Genomic DNA, 12,279 nt, shown 5'->3' on the forward strand with positions numbered 1-12,279 from the left:
GGGGGTTCTCTTCATCCTCACCCCATAACCACCCCCAGGAATAGCCAGGGAGAGAAGTTCTAGCGCTGAGGGACCAAGTGGGCCATTTCTCCCCGATTCACTCATTAATATGTTTACATCACTCAGTTTTAACCACATTACTCTGAATTAACGACTGGCACAAATGGATGAAAGGCATAAACAGATGGAAGGAGACTCAGCACTGAGAATTGTGTATAAATAACTTTTTTTTAACATGAAAGAGGCCATACCTGACTCATCAGTGTAATATTGTGGGATAAATGTGAGCATGCTATAATCTAGCGAGCGATGACAGGACTCAGCGCAGGTGTTTGGCTTTCTAAAGGGGAGTCTTCAGCATGGGCTGCATTAAGGCCCACTGCTAATTCTGCTGTGAGGGAGACCCTGAAGCAGGGTGTAACGTTTCAGTGTTGAGATGTGATTTACAAGTGCAGTTCTCAGCGGACACCCCCCCCCCCCCCCCCACTACAGTCCCCTTCCACCCTGATTCCTTTCTATAAGCTGTGGCCGATGAACCCATTTCAATGGAGGGATCTTGGTGCCCATATCAGGGGAATGAGAACATTTCAAAACAACCGGCAAGCTGGGAAACAGCTGCGGAGCCTGGAATACGGGGCTGTTACCTGTGCATGCTTTACAGTCAAACCCAACATGCATCCGTTAAGCCAGTAAGGTCTTGTACGACCTGGCTGTACACTTCAAAAGGCTTTGGCCTACCCTTTTCCGCACTGTGGAACCGTCTCTGGGAGCCAAACTGTAGATATTTTCAAAGGAAGCATTTATTGAAAAAGCAAATGTACATTTGTATGATACACATTAGTGAGAAAATCACATCCACTGTCGCAAAACAAGTCGAAACAAAAGACAAGGGTACAGATCTCTCCAGCCTGTCTTCCAAGCATCATAAATGTCACGAAACAAACAAACCTACTATGTTACTATGTTTATATTCCAGTTTAAAGGCAACGTAAAAAGGAAAAAGGCAAATTACCGAACACTTATTCTGGGGTTACTTAAATATGAAATGCATTTTTAAATGCCGCTGTATGATATCACCATTAATTGTGTTAATTTTGTAAAGGAACAGCAGTAGTATCTTAATTCCATTGCGGAAATTTACTAAATAAAAATGTTCTACGGTATGCAAGCGAATAAATAAATAAAGTACTCAGAACAGCTTGATTTTAATTGTAAAGCTTAATTTCACTGATATTTATGGAAAGCATTTCACACAAAAAAAATGATACATGTTTCAATCCGATAAGCTACAGTAAGTATGTGCAAAATCCATTAAAAACACAGAGATACTTATCTAAGTAGTATTTGATCATCAGTTCACCTATGTACAAAATATGAATATTTATTAAACGCATTTTTTGCTAGTATATGTTTGTGTGCCCAGATTCTAGAATGAAAAAAGTAAAAAAAAATCCATCATTTTACAGGCATTGAACAACGCTATTCTTACAGTGTGAATCATCATATATGACATGCAGTACTCAAACAGATATACCATATTACCACAACAGCCAATGAACTTTTAGGAAATGATATGGATGACTAGTCAACCTGTAGCTCTTTGTAGCTATACGACAAATAGAACGAGATCATATGTTCACACAGCAAAATGTAGCCATAACTGCAACGATCAATGCCTGTGAGCCTAATCTCCTTCAGTGTGAGGTTATGGGATTGTCAGAGAACCAGGCAAAAACCACAGAACACAGGATTTAATCACCTACCAACGCTGAGGATCTGAAGGCAACGGCGATAAATATGAGACAAACCCTTGGTTGCCTGGAGATGGTGTTCCTTCATGCAAAATGTCAGTTTTACTTTGGGGGGCTTCATCTTGTCCTGTTTGCCCTCTTCCATGCTTCAGCGCTTGCCTCTGACCCAGGTCTCAGAGGCAGAACCCATTTACCATGATTAGGACCACTGGCAGGAACAGTCAGTAGGTTCCTGGATGGCATAGGTCACCCAGGTGGAGTTGCCACTGCAGAAGAGCTGCACGGAGCGCTTCTGCAGGCCCACTTCGCGGCAGCACTTACAGAACCGCGCGTAGGTGTTGATGTTGTAGTTGTATATGCTGGCCGACGGACACTTCCCATCACAGGACACGATGTTCACCTGGAACCAAACAGAATGAGTTTAGGGGGCCACATGGCGCAGGAACACTGGATGAGTGATTGGGAAAATAGGCAGAATGTAAACAAGCAGAAAACAAGATTCGCTCACCGGCCTGTTGCTCCGACAGTCGTTTTTCCTGATTGTCATCCGGACGGTCACCTTCTGGCACGACTTCCCGTCTTCTTTACCTGCAAGAGTAAAAACAATCCCATGAAATAACTGACAACATTCTTTTCTGCAACATCGGGCAAAATCATATTCGTGTCATTAGGATAAGCTCTGCAGTCAAGTATAAGTATCATTCAGTGGCTTGTTTTTAATTTTAAGAAAAGAGATATTGCAAAAAGAATGTAAAAGGATTATCTAAAAATATGAACAAGGTAACAACAGCTACAAATGCCTCAAACATTGCGATCGGTGTGTAACGTGTTAAAAAAAAACGGCTGGAACCAGCAGGAAGCAGAAATGTTTCAACCTTTTGAAACAGAAGAAACTCACATATCGAGACTGGGTCTGTAAAATTGACATTTCATTCAAACTTTGAGCGAAGTACTTCTAAATTAAAATATTTAATTACCAAGGTGAACAAAGATTAAAATTAACACACGTTACATACATTGCCCTGGATAAAGAAATGTAGTAAGTAAACTGACAGCAAACAATATTTCAAGCATGCTGCTTTGAAGCTTGCAATTTTTAACTGCGTAGAAATTGGTTGGAGTGCTTCAATTACATCATTTTTTCCTGTACATTCTGTCTAGCAGAAAAGGAAATGCATTGCAATGTGTTAGAAACTGTTTGGGTCATCTGGCATGCACAGCACTAATGCTGAGGAAAATTTCTGCGGGAAGCAGGCAGCCGCATGCACACTGGGCATGCATCAAGGCGTGTCCGGGGTCAGAGGTCAACAGCAACCTCCTGCCACCTGTGCCATATCACCCAAAGAGCCATACTACGGACCTCTACTCCTAGGATTAGTGTCAGCACACCAGAAACATGTACTAAAATACATGCAACACATATCTACACAGATGCTCAACTAGGTGGCCACTACCAACAGTACATTGTTGGTGATCAACAATGCACTGCCCAAACAGTGCAAAATGGAGGAAGCTTTAACTGCATCGTGTATATTAACAGCACAGACTTCTGGGTAAAAAAAAAATGTCAAAATGGGATGAAATAAAAGGATTTCTAAATACTGAAGAGCATTTAATCTGGTTGAAGTAGGGAGTACATTGTTGGTTATCAACAATGGTGCTGGCAAGCCTTGTTTGTCACATGATTATTCAGTCATCTGGTACCTCGTTCACAGTCAGTGCTAACTGTGGGAGTCAATGGGCTAACAGGGAATGGGAACAGGGACAATCCAGTACCTGGTGAGATTGGTACATGTTGGTCATCTTGCAAAATAACACAGGAAAATCTCAGCTGGCTGAGCAGGTTTATATGCTTTTCAAAGGTAAAGAAGTAACAGCAGTAAAAATGTGTGTGGGGAGGAGGGGGGGCTGTGTTTTGTTACAAAGGCTTAATTTATATATACCTGATGTGCATAAGTACTTAAAGAGTGTTATTAAACAATCACTCATATATATGAAAGTAAAAAGTTACCGATAATTCATTTTTGGAAAAACTATATTATTTTGAGAATTTTATTGGACAGCGCAGTATGTCAGTCTTGACAGCGGCCATTTATGTTGTTGATGAATGAGAATTGAGTTTATCATTCTCATCGCTGTATCAGTGTGATGAAGCAAAATCATTCATGCGCATTGTTTGTTTTTAGTTCAAAACAAACAGTAAGAATTCCTTATATCTGTTCTTCAAAAGCAACCAACAGAAGAACGGAATCAGCTTAGAGTGTTAACGTCTGCATGTTCTGTTGCTGATGCTATGAAAAATGTTTTAGAAAGTATCATTTAATTGTGCATTTTGATCAAAACAACAGACACCACTATAATAATATACGCATCCATTTAAAGAAATCAGGCCACACTCAGTTACTCCATGTGGCATCAGGAAGCTGCTGCTTGTGAATAATTTCATTGAAAAGCATATAAAATATCTGAGTCCCTATAGCTAAAACTGTGCATACACATTATTTTGGGTACGACACAAAATTGCAGTGAAAACATATTTCAGTGGATTTTTAAAAATCAAGAAGCATGAAATTTTTGCCCAATTTAACATCCACTGACAAAAAGCTTTAATATATTTCGCTTAAAATGCCTGTTGGCACAACACAAAAAGCATATTTTTGTCTCAAGCTTCATTAATTTGCAGGGAGTCCCACATCTAGCTCAAATAAAATATTTAAGAATGTTTCGTATTTTGAAAGAGTTAAAAAGATTTCATGGTGCACTTCAATATACAGCAAGCAGTGAGGAACTACAGACCTGCGGGCCTATTTGTAAGCTACAGCGTTTAGAGACAGGCGGGGCACACGCTCGCCACTCTACTCACATGTCCTGCAGCATCCGCCCATGTAACTCAGTATTGTGCCCCCGATCTAGGACGACATCACATTTGGTGAGGAATTGAATCGACTTTGCGGTTTTAGATACAATAAGAAAAACATTCATCAGCAGAACTCAAGTCCACAGATTTAGCAAAATACCGGCCGGTATGGAGCGACCAAAGTTGTCAAACGAAGTCCCCAAGGAAAATGCATTCAACCTGCAACTGTTGGTTAAATTTGGTGATTGGATATAACACAAAAGCTGGGTTGCGAAACCCAGTAGAGGTTTTTCCCAGGAATCTTCGGCTTAATTTCCTCTCCCAGTCTGCCACCCTGAATCCTGAAAAATGGGTTTTGAAGAAAATCAAAATAACCGAGATCTTGGGATCTAAGGGATTTTTTCCCGCACTGCTGCTGATGGCTCTCGACTTGCTTTGTCTTTGCCTTAATGGGGTTCCTCTGTTGCGTGGCTTCAGGGGGAGCCCTGACACGACACGCACCTTAATGCACTCCGACTCGTTGAAAGGGGGGCAGCTGAAGGGGTAGGAGACCAGCGTGGGACCGGACAGAGTATCCGTACACTCATACTTCAGGCAGTCCGACACCCACGTCCTTCCGGGCTGAAAGTGATGACAATTAGCATCCTTCAGAACATAAGAAAGATCCTGCAGTCAACAAGGGACTAGGCTTGCTGTGTCAGTTTGCAGATTAGCTAATGATTAGCTTAAGTATGGATATTTCAAGACCCAGTGAAGACCGTTGTATTCTTTAGAAAGATACTTAGCATAAATCTATTGTGCATATTCTATCCATATCACTTTAACTAAAGGGACTTACTAATATGGTATTTGTCCTTCAGCCTTACCTTGTACAATTCAACTGAGCCATTTTCATTTGTGTACATACAGGAGATGTTCTTGCAGAACCCACAGCATGTCATCTGGTCCTTTGGTGGAACGTATACCTGGTTCTGAGGGTGGGACGCAACCACAGCGTGGTTTTATGAGGCAACCATGGCGCGGGATTTGCAGAGGAAAGGATGCGATTCCTGACGGTCACCGGACTCACCGGCTGGCACTGGGAAGAGCAGTTTCGGCTGGTGGCCCGTGTGCGGAAGAATCCCGTGACTGTGTCCAGGGCGTGGGTGCACTGGGTGGTGTAACATACGCCCTCGGGACTGTGTTCCACCAGGGTCTGACCCGGTCTCATCACGCCCCTTTCCCCATCCACGCACACCGCCTCCCGCTCTGGACACACAGACACAAACACATTCCGACTGTCCGCGCCGTACCCATCCTCCTACAGGCAGACAAAGCACTGCCAAACTGTTAGTCAGTCAGCCTGACATTGTGAAATCTGTCTGTGATGCTTTTCTCTGGAAGAGGAAGGCCCCCTTCCGGATCAGGAAGCGCCTTATCTACACCACAGACCCTGGAGGACCCACGTTTTCTCACCACACTTGTATCTTTTGCACCCACACTTGTTCCCCGGATCTGTGAGAAATACTCTGTCCACCTGCAAGGTCTCTCCCTTTGAAAAAAAAAAAAACAGAAACCATTAAAAAAAAAAACTACAAAGAGTGAGCAAAAAAAAAAAAAAAAACACCAACCCTTGATGGTAATTAACCTACCAGATGACATTTTGGCCTGGGGATGATGTCACAGGCACATTCTGGAAGAGAAGATGGACTGTGAGTGTCGCCGTGGCCTCAGGGCGGAGTGACGGCACCTGAGGCGGCCAGCTTACCACACGTCTGCAGCGGACAGCAGCGCCCCGGCGAGGGCACGGTCACCTCAGACATGCCAGGCAGGCAGGTGACCTTGGGGCACCTGTAGGGCTCACATACTGCACAGATGGGGAGCCAAAACTGGCTTTAGCTTATCTGCGTTACACAATCACTCAGATATCCTGCATAATATTTACTTTTCTACCAAACTGTGAGCACATCTGGAAATAAGTAAATAATAACGGTGTTTATTTTTGCCCCTCCCATTCTACTCTTGTACAATTCATTCAAATACATTTGAATTATTTGTACATATTACAAGCTTGTAAACATTTGCAGGTTTCTATGTGTGTGCAAAAGAAGATTCTAGATCAGTGTTTCCCAATCCGGTCCTGGGGGACCCACAGACAGTCCATGTTTTTGGGAGTTGGGAGGGAGCAAAAATGTGGACTGTCTGGCAGGGAGCTCAGAGGAAGCAAAAATGTGGACGGTCTGGCAGGGAGCTCAGAGGAAGCAAAAATGTAAACAGTCTGGCAGGGAGCTCGGATGATGCAAAAATGTGGGCCAGCTGTGGGTCTCCGAGGACCGGATTGGGATACACTGTTCGAGATGCTCATGAGATGGCTGTAAGAGTGTTCCGGAACGACTTACCGCAATGATAGGCGGGGCAGCAGCGTTCCGTGCTGTTGGTGTCGACGGTCAGCACCTCGCCCTCCTGGCACTGGGGTATGACATCCACACATGGGCCGCACACTGTTCATGCACACATGAGCCATGACTGACTCAGAGCAATGTGTAGCCAGACAGATGTGTCGCAATTCCACCCCATCAGCCCCCATAGCTAGAGGCTGTGTCTGCCCTGTTCCCAGTGGCTGTGTCTGCCCTCTCCCACACACACTGTTTGACTCACGCTAAGTAACTTAATGTGGATATGATCTCAAACAATGAAACCCATCCTCCCTTTACCTAGATATACAGCTCTGGCCAGCCATGCTTACACCAGGAGGGTGTGGGGTCATAACTCACTGCATATGTAGGCCAGACAGCAGCTCCCATCTGCCCGTGTAGCTATCAGGGTCTGGTCCTCACGGCAGGTTGGGACATCTGACTCACAGCGGCTGGGGTCACATTCTGAGGGCAGATGAAAAAAAAAATCTGTCACAATCAGCTTTAAGAATTTTCATTTCTGGTTATTTATCTCATAACATATATCATCACTATATGTTTAATACTTGAGTACTGTGTTTCCAAACCGCAGCATGTGCCTTTAGTGCATGTCCTACAATAGACTTGTATCCTATGCAGTGCCATATGCTGCCTGGGGTATGATCCAGGTTCCCCACAACCCTGTGCTAGATAAGCAGTTAGAAGATGGATGGATGGATGGATGGATGGGTGGCTGGATGGATGGATGGATGGATGGATGAATCGATATACCACTAGGTCAGATGCTAATTCAGTCATCTACTAAACTACTTTAAAAGAAAAAATGCACAATGAAACAGAAGCACTTACCACAGATGTATTCTGGACAGCAGGAATCCTCCCTGAAGTAGGAGACCAGCTTCTCCCCATATTTACACTGAGGGGGGTAACTTTCGCACAGAGTCTGATTGCAAACTGTGACGGAGAAAAGACAGGGATGAGACACAGGCACTGTAATCTCAAGGCAAAAACCAGAGGAAAGCTTTGCGTCGTGTTGATCTTCACCTGAAAGGCGCACTACTACCAGACCCAGAATATCACATCCGCTGCTTCCATGTTTCCAAGCCCCTGGGGGCGTCGGTCCTACATACCACAAGCCTTCTGGGGACAGCAGCTCTTGTCATCTGCCAGACTGACGGCAACCTCCCCCATCCTCCTGCAGACGGGCTGCGGGACGTCCGTGCAGTCATATTCCACCGGGACGATGGAGTCGTTGTCGCACTTGTACATGCAGCAGCCATCCTTGGAGGTTGTCCACACCTCCCCCAGGGCACGAGGGTTTCCAGAACTGTCCGTGCAAGCTGGGGAGTGGCAGGGGGACCAAGGTAAATACAGTGCTTATGGAATGTTTTGGACCACTTGCATAATTCAGTAAAAATATTGTACATTTATTTGTTTTATAACAAAAATCATTACATTTGTCTACAAAATAATAAATTAAAGTAATAAATTGAAACCCAATGTTGCCTTGCAACTTTGGGTGTTGGCACAATATGTGCTGTATATCACTTGTGTTTAATCTGGTCCATATATTCTGTATTACGTGTAAAATATATGTTCATTGTCTGTATATTGTCTGTCTAACTTGAGAGGCATCATTGGCCAGAACCAAATTCCTTGTCTGATTTAATATACTTGCCCGATAAATCAGATTCTGATAAAACACCAAACATTTGTGTTTAGTATCCTTTTGGGAGCAATTATTACAATTACAATTGATAGCAAAATGGCAAGAACAGGACTGAATAAGTAAGTCAAAAAAAAAAAGAAATGACATCAGACACGAAAATGTCTGTACAGAAGATATCTGCAGATCTGTTAAATGCTGCTTGTCAATGGACTTATGAAAACAATACATTTCCATTTTTACAGAATTGAGCAAGTGTCCCAAGACTTTCTGTGAGCTTTTTATCCTTTTATGTTGATGCTTTGAGAAAAGAATCCCCAAGACCACGACATCCCCTGGGTTTGCGTGCTGCACTACCTGGGATAGACTCCAGGCCCCTCTTAACCCTGAGCACGACAATAGACTGGAAGATGGATGGGTGATTGGATGGATGGATGGATGGATATATGTATGGATGGATGGATGTATGTATGTATGGTTGGATGGGTGATAGGATGGCTGATAGGATGGATGGATGTATGGATGGATGGGTGATAGGATAGATAGATGGATGGATGGATGGATGATGGATGGATGGAGTTATGTCCCATTAAAGCACTTCTGTTCCTATCCATGGAAGCAGAACATAAGAAATTTCATGGGTGATCTTCTGTTTTAAAGCATTGGTACTGAAAGTACCATATTTGAAAGAACAACTATAGTAATTTCTTAGTTTTGCCTAGCTAAATGGTCCTGATATCTGCACTGCTATGTATTCATCTAAATTACAGTTATGGTGTGGGTGTAAAACCAAGGAGAGTGTTATGGAATGAATTTAGTGCAGAGCGAGGCGTACCGCACTTCTCGGACGGGATGCAGAGGGCAGAGTAGGGCCGGTGCAACACCATGCCCTCGGGGCACACGCAGCCCTCGGTTAGGCCTGAGCACTCTTCCGGTTCTGAGTCAAACTCTTGGTTGGGGCAGGATTGGGCAGTGCAGGCGGGCAGACAGCCCTGGTAACGTAGTCCGGGTGGACAGGCAAAAGCTGGAAGCAACACAGAGCTAGATTAGCACTAAACGACTGGAGAGAAGCCAAAGTTCAGCACACTAAACGACTGGAGAGGAGACGGAGGGCTTACGGCAGAAATCCGGGCTCCTCCACTTAACACAGATGTTGAACTTGTGGCAAGAGGCCACGTATGCAGCCAGAGACACACAGGGGTTCTTTACGTACTCCTCATCACGAACCCACACTTCGCAGAAGACCGAAGGAGGGACCTGTCAGTGACACACAGGAAGGCCACGTAGGCAGGTTTCAGTGCAACCAAATGGACCATCTAAGCATCCCTGCAAAGGAAATATGCGAAGGACACGCATCTGGTGAAATCAGCAAATGAGGAATCTGGTGCCTGGGAGATCAAGAGGTCAGCAGACGTACGAAGGTGTGGCAGGGCCTGAAGGTGGAGTTGCGGAGCATGTCCAGGCAGCGAGAGCAGTCGCTGGTGGAGCAGTTGACCTCCCGGCGCCGGCTGTGGCTGATGTAGCTGGTGGTGTTGGGCAGCTGCCAGCTGTCAATGAACACTGCCGGATCCTCGCCCTTGCCCAATGCGGTCCCATTAGACAGAGTCAGGTCATTGGCAGGACTGCCGTCACAGCAGCCTGATCAAAGAAGAGAGGCGAGCAAAACGAAACTATTGTTAAAAAGCCTCTCATTTTGAGTGAATATATATCCATGTCCAGCAAGGATTCCTACCACAGAGCCCCATAGTTGGCAGCTTGTTGTTGTAGCCTTCGGTTTCAATGACCATCATCCCCGTGCTATGGAACCACTGCATCTTCAAGCCTGCTGGCGTCCGGATCAGATACATGTTCCCAGTGTCCAGGACTTCGAATCCATGCTTCTTGAGGCGAGGCTTGGCGTACCGTGAGTTGACATACAGCTAAGAGGAAATAACATGAAATATCTTTAAAAATCTTAAGCGCAACTGATTTGTCTACATCCTGCTTGAAATTCCATCACTAATACATAAATGATCAACAAACGTGCAACAGCTTAACCCACTAAATTACCATAAATCAAACGTTCTCAGACTTTAAAGACCAAACAGGAAATGGGAAACACCTACCCTTCTCTGGAGTCGGTTTAACAGAACTTGATGAGAGTTGTGCGTTATGTTGAGAGCGACCAGACAAAGATTGGTGAAGTTCCACAAGAACTTTGATGGTACCTACAGACCAAAGACAAAAAGGAAAAATCAGACGGCATGTTTTCCGTCCAATCGAACTAGGTTTGAAAACACATCAAACTATTCCATCCATCCATCCATCCATCCATCCATCTTTTCTAACTGCTTCTCCAGGACAAGGTCACAGTGAACCTGGACCCTATCCCAAGCACAGGGCATAAGACAAGGGAACACCTGAGATGGAATGCAGAGTCACAGACCAAGAGTGATTCAGAGAGGCCAGTTTGCTTAACTGCATGTCTTTGCACTATGTGGGAAAACTAGAGAACCCAAAGTAAAGCTATGAGAACATAAGGAGACCACGCAAACAATTTACAATATACATTTTACCTGTAGATTAGTTTAGATTTATTTTTATATAGTGCCTTTCACAACAGAGCCAACTCTAGGTGCTTTACATGGGTGTGTTGTGATATACTCCAGCATCATTTAAACAGAATAATTCAAAAATAGGGAAAAGGGAAGACAAAGAAACGAAAGAAAGAAAGGCAGATGATGGAGGAGGAGAGGAACCAAAAACTCCCAAGTAGGGAGGAAAAAAAAACCTCTGGGGGGGGGGCAAGGTCAACTAAGATGTACTTTATTGATCTCAAATGGAAATTATTGAGGGAATGGGAAGCAGAAGTAGCAAAGGCCTGATCTTTAGGAAAGATAGGATAACGTAGGAATTCTCCAGACTGACCGAGTCTGCGCTCCGGCACTCCCGAACCAGGATGCTGACGGTTTCATTAGGCAGCTGCGAGACGATGTAGGAAGCGGCCTTATAGACAGCCACACTGTTACCATCGAAGGTGATCACGTTCAGATCAGGAAAGACCGAGCAGCGGCCTGAAAGTTGCATACAAGCACAGCATTTCGACATATTTATTGCTATACACTACTGAAACCCTAAATGGCAAGTAAATTAAAAAAACAGAGCTTTGGTTTACAACACACAAATACTCAAAAAAAGTTTTGAGTATTTGTTTTCCTGAAAGGAATTCCAGAAGGCCTACGAATGCTTTTAGAATGTTAGGGTTCTGTGCTGTGGCCTCTAACTACTGCTACTGAGCGAGAAAACAACAGGATTCTCTTTAAATCAAAAGTTTGACGAAGGCTACATATTTTTTAGCGTAACTAATTTAACCGGATAAATTCTGCATTATAACCTGTCACTATAAATCTTGCTCATCTATCCTACAGTAAGTGTGGAAATATGGAGTCAACATGGACAGTTTAATACTTTTGAAAAAGGCCGATGTTCACATGCCCTCCAGTGAATGTAACTTTATACATTCCGTTTGTATACCCCACTTAAAAAAATCGGAACTATATATTTTCAAGCCACACCTTGCTTTTTTTTACAACCTCTAAAGGTCACGTATTTTGATCGCGTCTGGAAAAAAAA

General features: G+C 44.0%; 1 protein-coding gene across 1 annotated transcript in view; it reads right to left on the minus strand.

The window, feature by feature from the left end:
- Positions 1-831: 831 nt before the first annotated feature.
- The window catches only part of otog (otogelin), a 47,566-nt gene continuing 36,118 nt past the window's right edge, over positions 832-12,279 (minus strand). The window contains exons 39-58 of the mRNA XM_048973601.1: positions 11,575-11,720; positions 10,773-10,874; positions 10,400-10,586; positions 10,085-10,305; positions 9,786-9,924; positions 9,503-9,691; positions 8,132-8,341; positions 7,851-7,955; positions 7,362-7,466; positions 6,987-7,088; positions 6,356-6,454; positions 6,240-6,280; positions 6,064-6,139; positions 5,678-5,856; positions 5,475-5,579; positions 5,110-5,229; positions 4,615-4,660; positions 3,456-3,527; positions 2,260-2,339; positions 832-2,151 (exon numbers count right to left, since the gene is read on the minus strand). Of these exons, the coding sequence (XP_048829558.1) occupies positions 1,951-2,151; positions 2,260-2,339; positions 3,456-3,527; positions 4,615-4,660; positions 5,110-5,229; positions 5,475-5,579; positions 5,678-5,856; positions 6,064-6,139; positions 6,240-6,280; positions 6,356-6,454; positions 6,987-7,088; positions 7,362-7,466; positions 7,851-7,955; positions 8,132-8,341; positions 9,503-9,691; positions 9,786-9,924; positions 10,085-10,305; positions 10,400-10,586; positions 10,773-10,874; positions 11,575-11,720 (2,525 nt within the window). The 3' untranslated portion in view covers positions 832-1,950. The remainder of the gene's footprint in view (positions 2,152-2,259; positions 2,340-3,455; positions 3,528-4,614; positions 4,661-5,109; positions 5,230-5,474; positions 5,580-5,677; positions 5,857-6,063; positions 6,140-6,239; positions 6,281-6,355; positions 6,455-6,986; positions 7,089-7,361; positions 7,467-7,850; positions 7,956-8,131; positions 8,342-9,502; positions 9,692-9,785; positions 9,925-10,084; positions 10,306-10,399; positions 10,587-10,772; positions 10,875-11,574; positions 11,721-12,279) is intronic.

This window comes from Brienomyrus brachyistius, chromosome 13, assembly GCF_023856365.1.
Source record: "Brienomyrus brachyistius isolate T26 chromosome 13, BBRACH_0.4, whole genome shotgun sequence".
Taxonomy (NCBI): Eukaryota; Metazoa; Chordata; class Actinopteri; order Osteoglossiformes; family Mormyridae; genus Brienomyrus; species Brienomyrus brachyistius.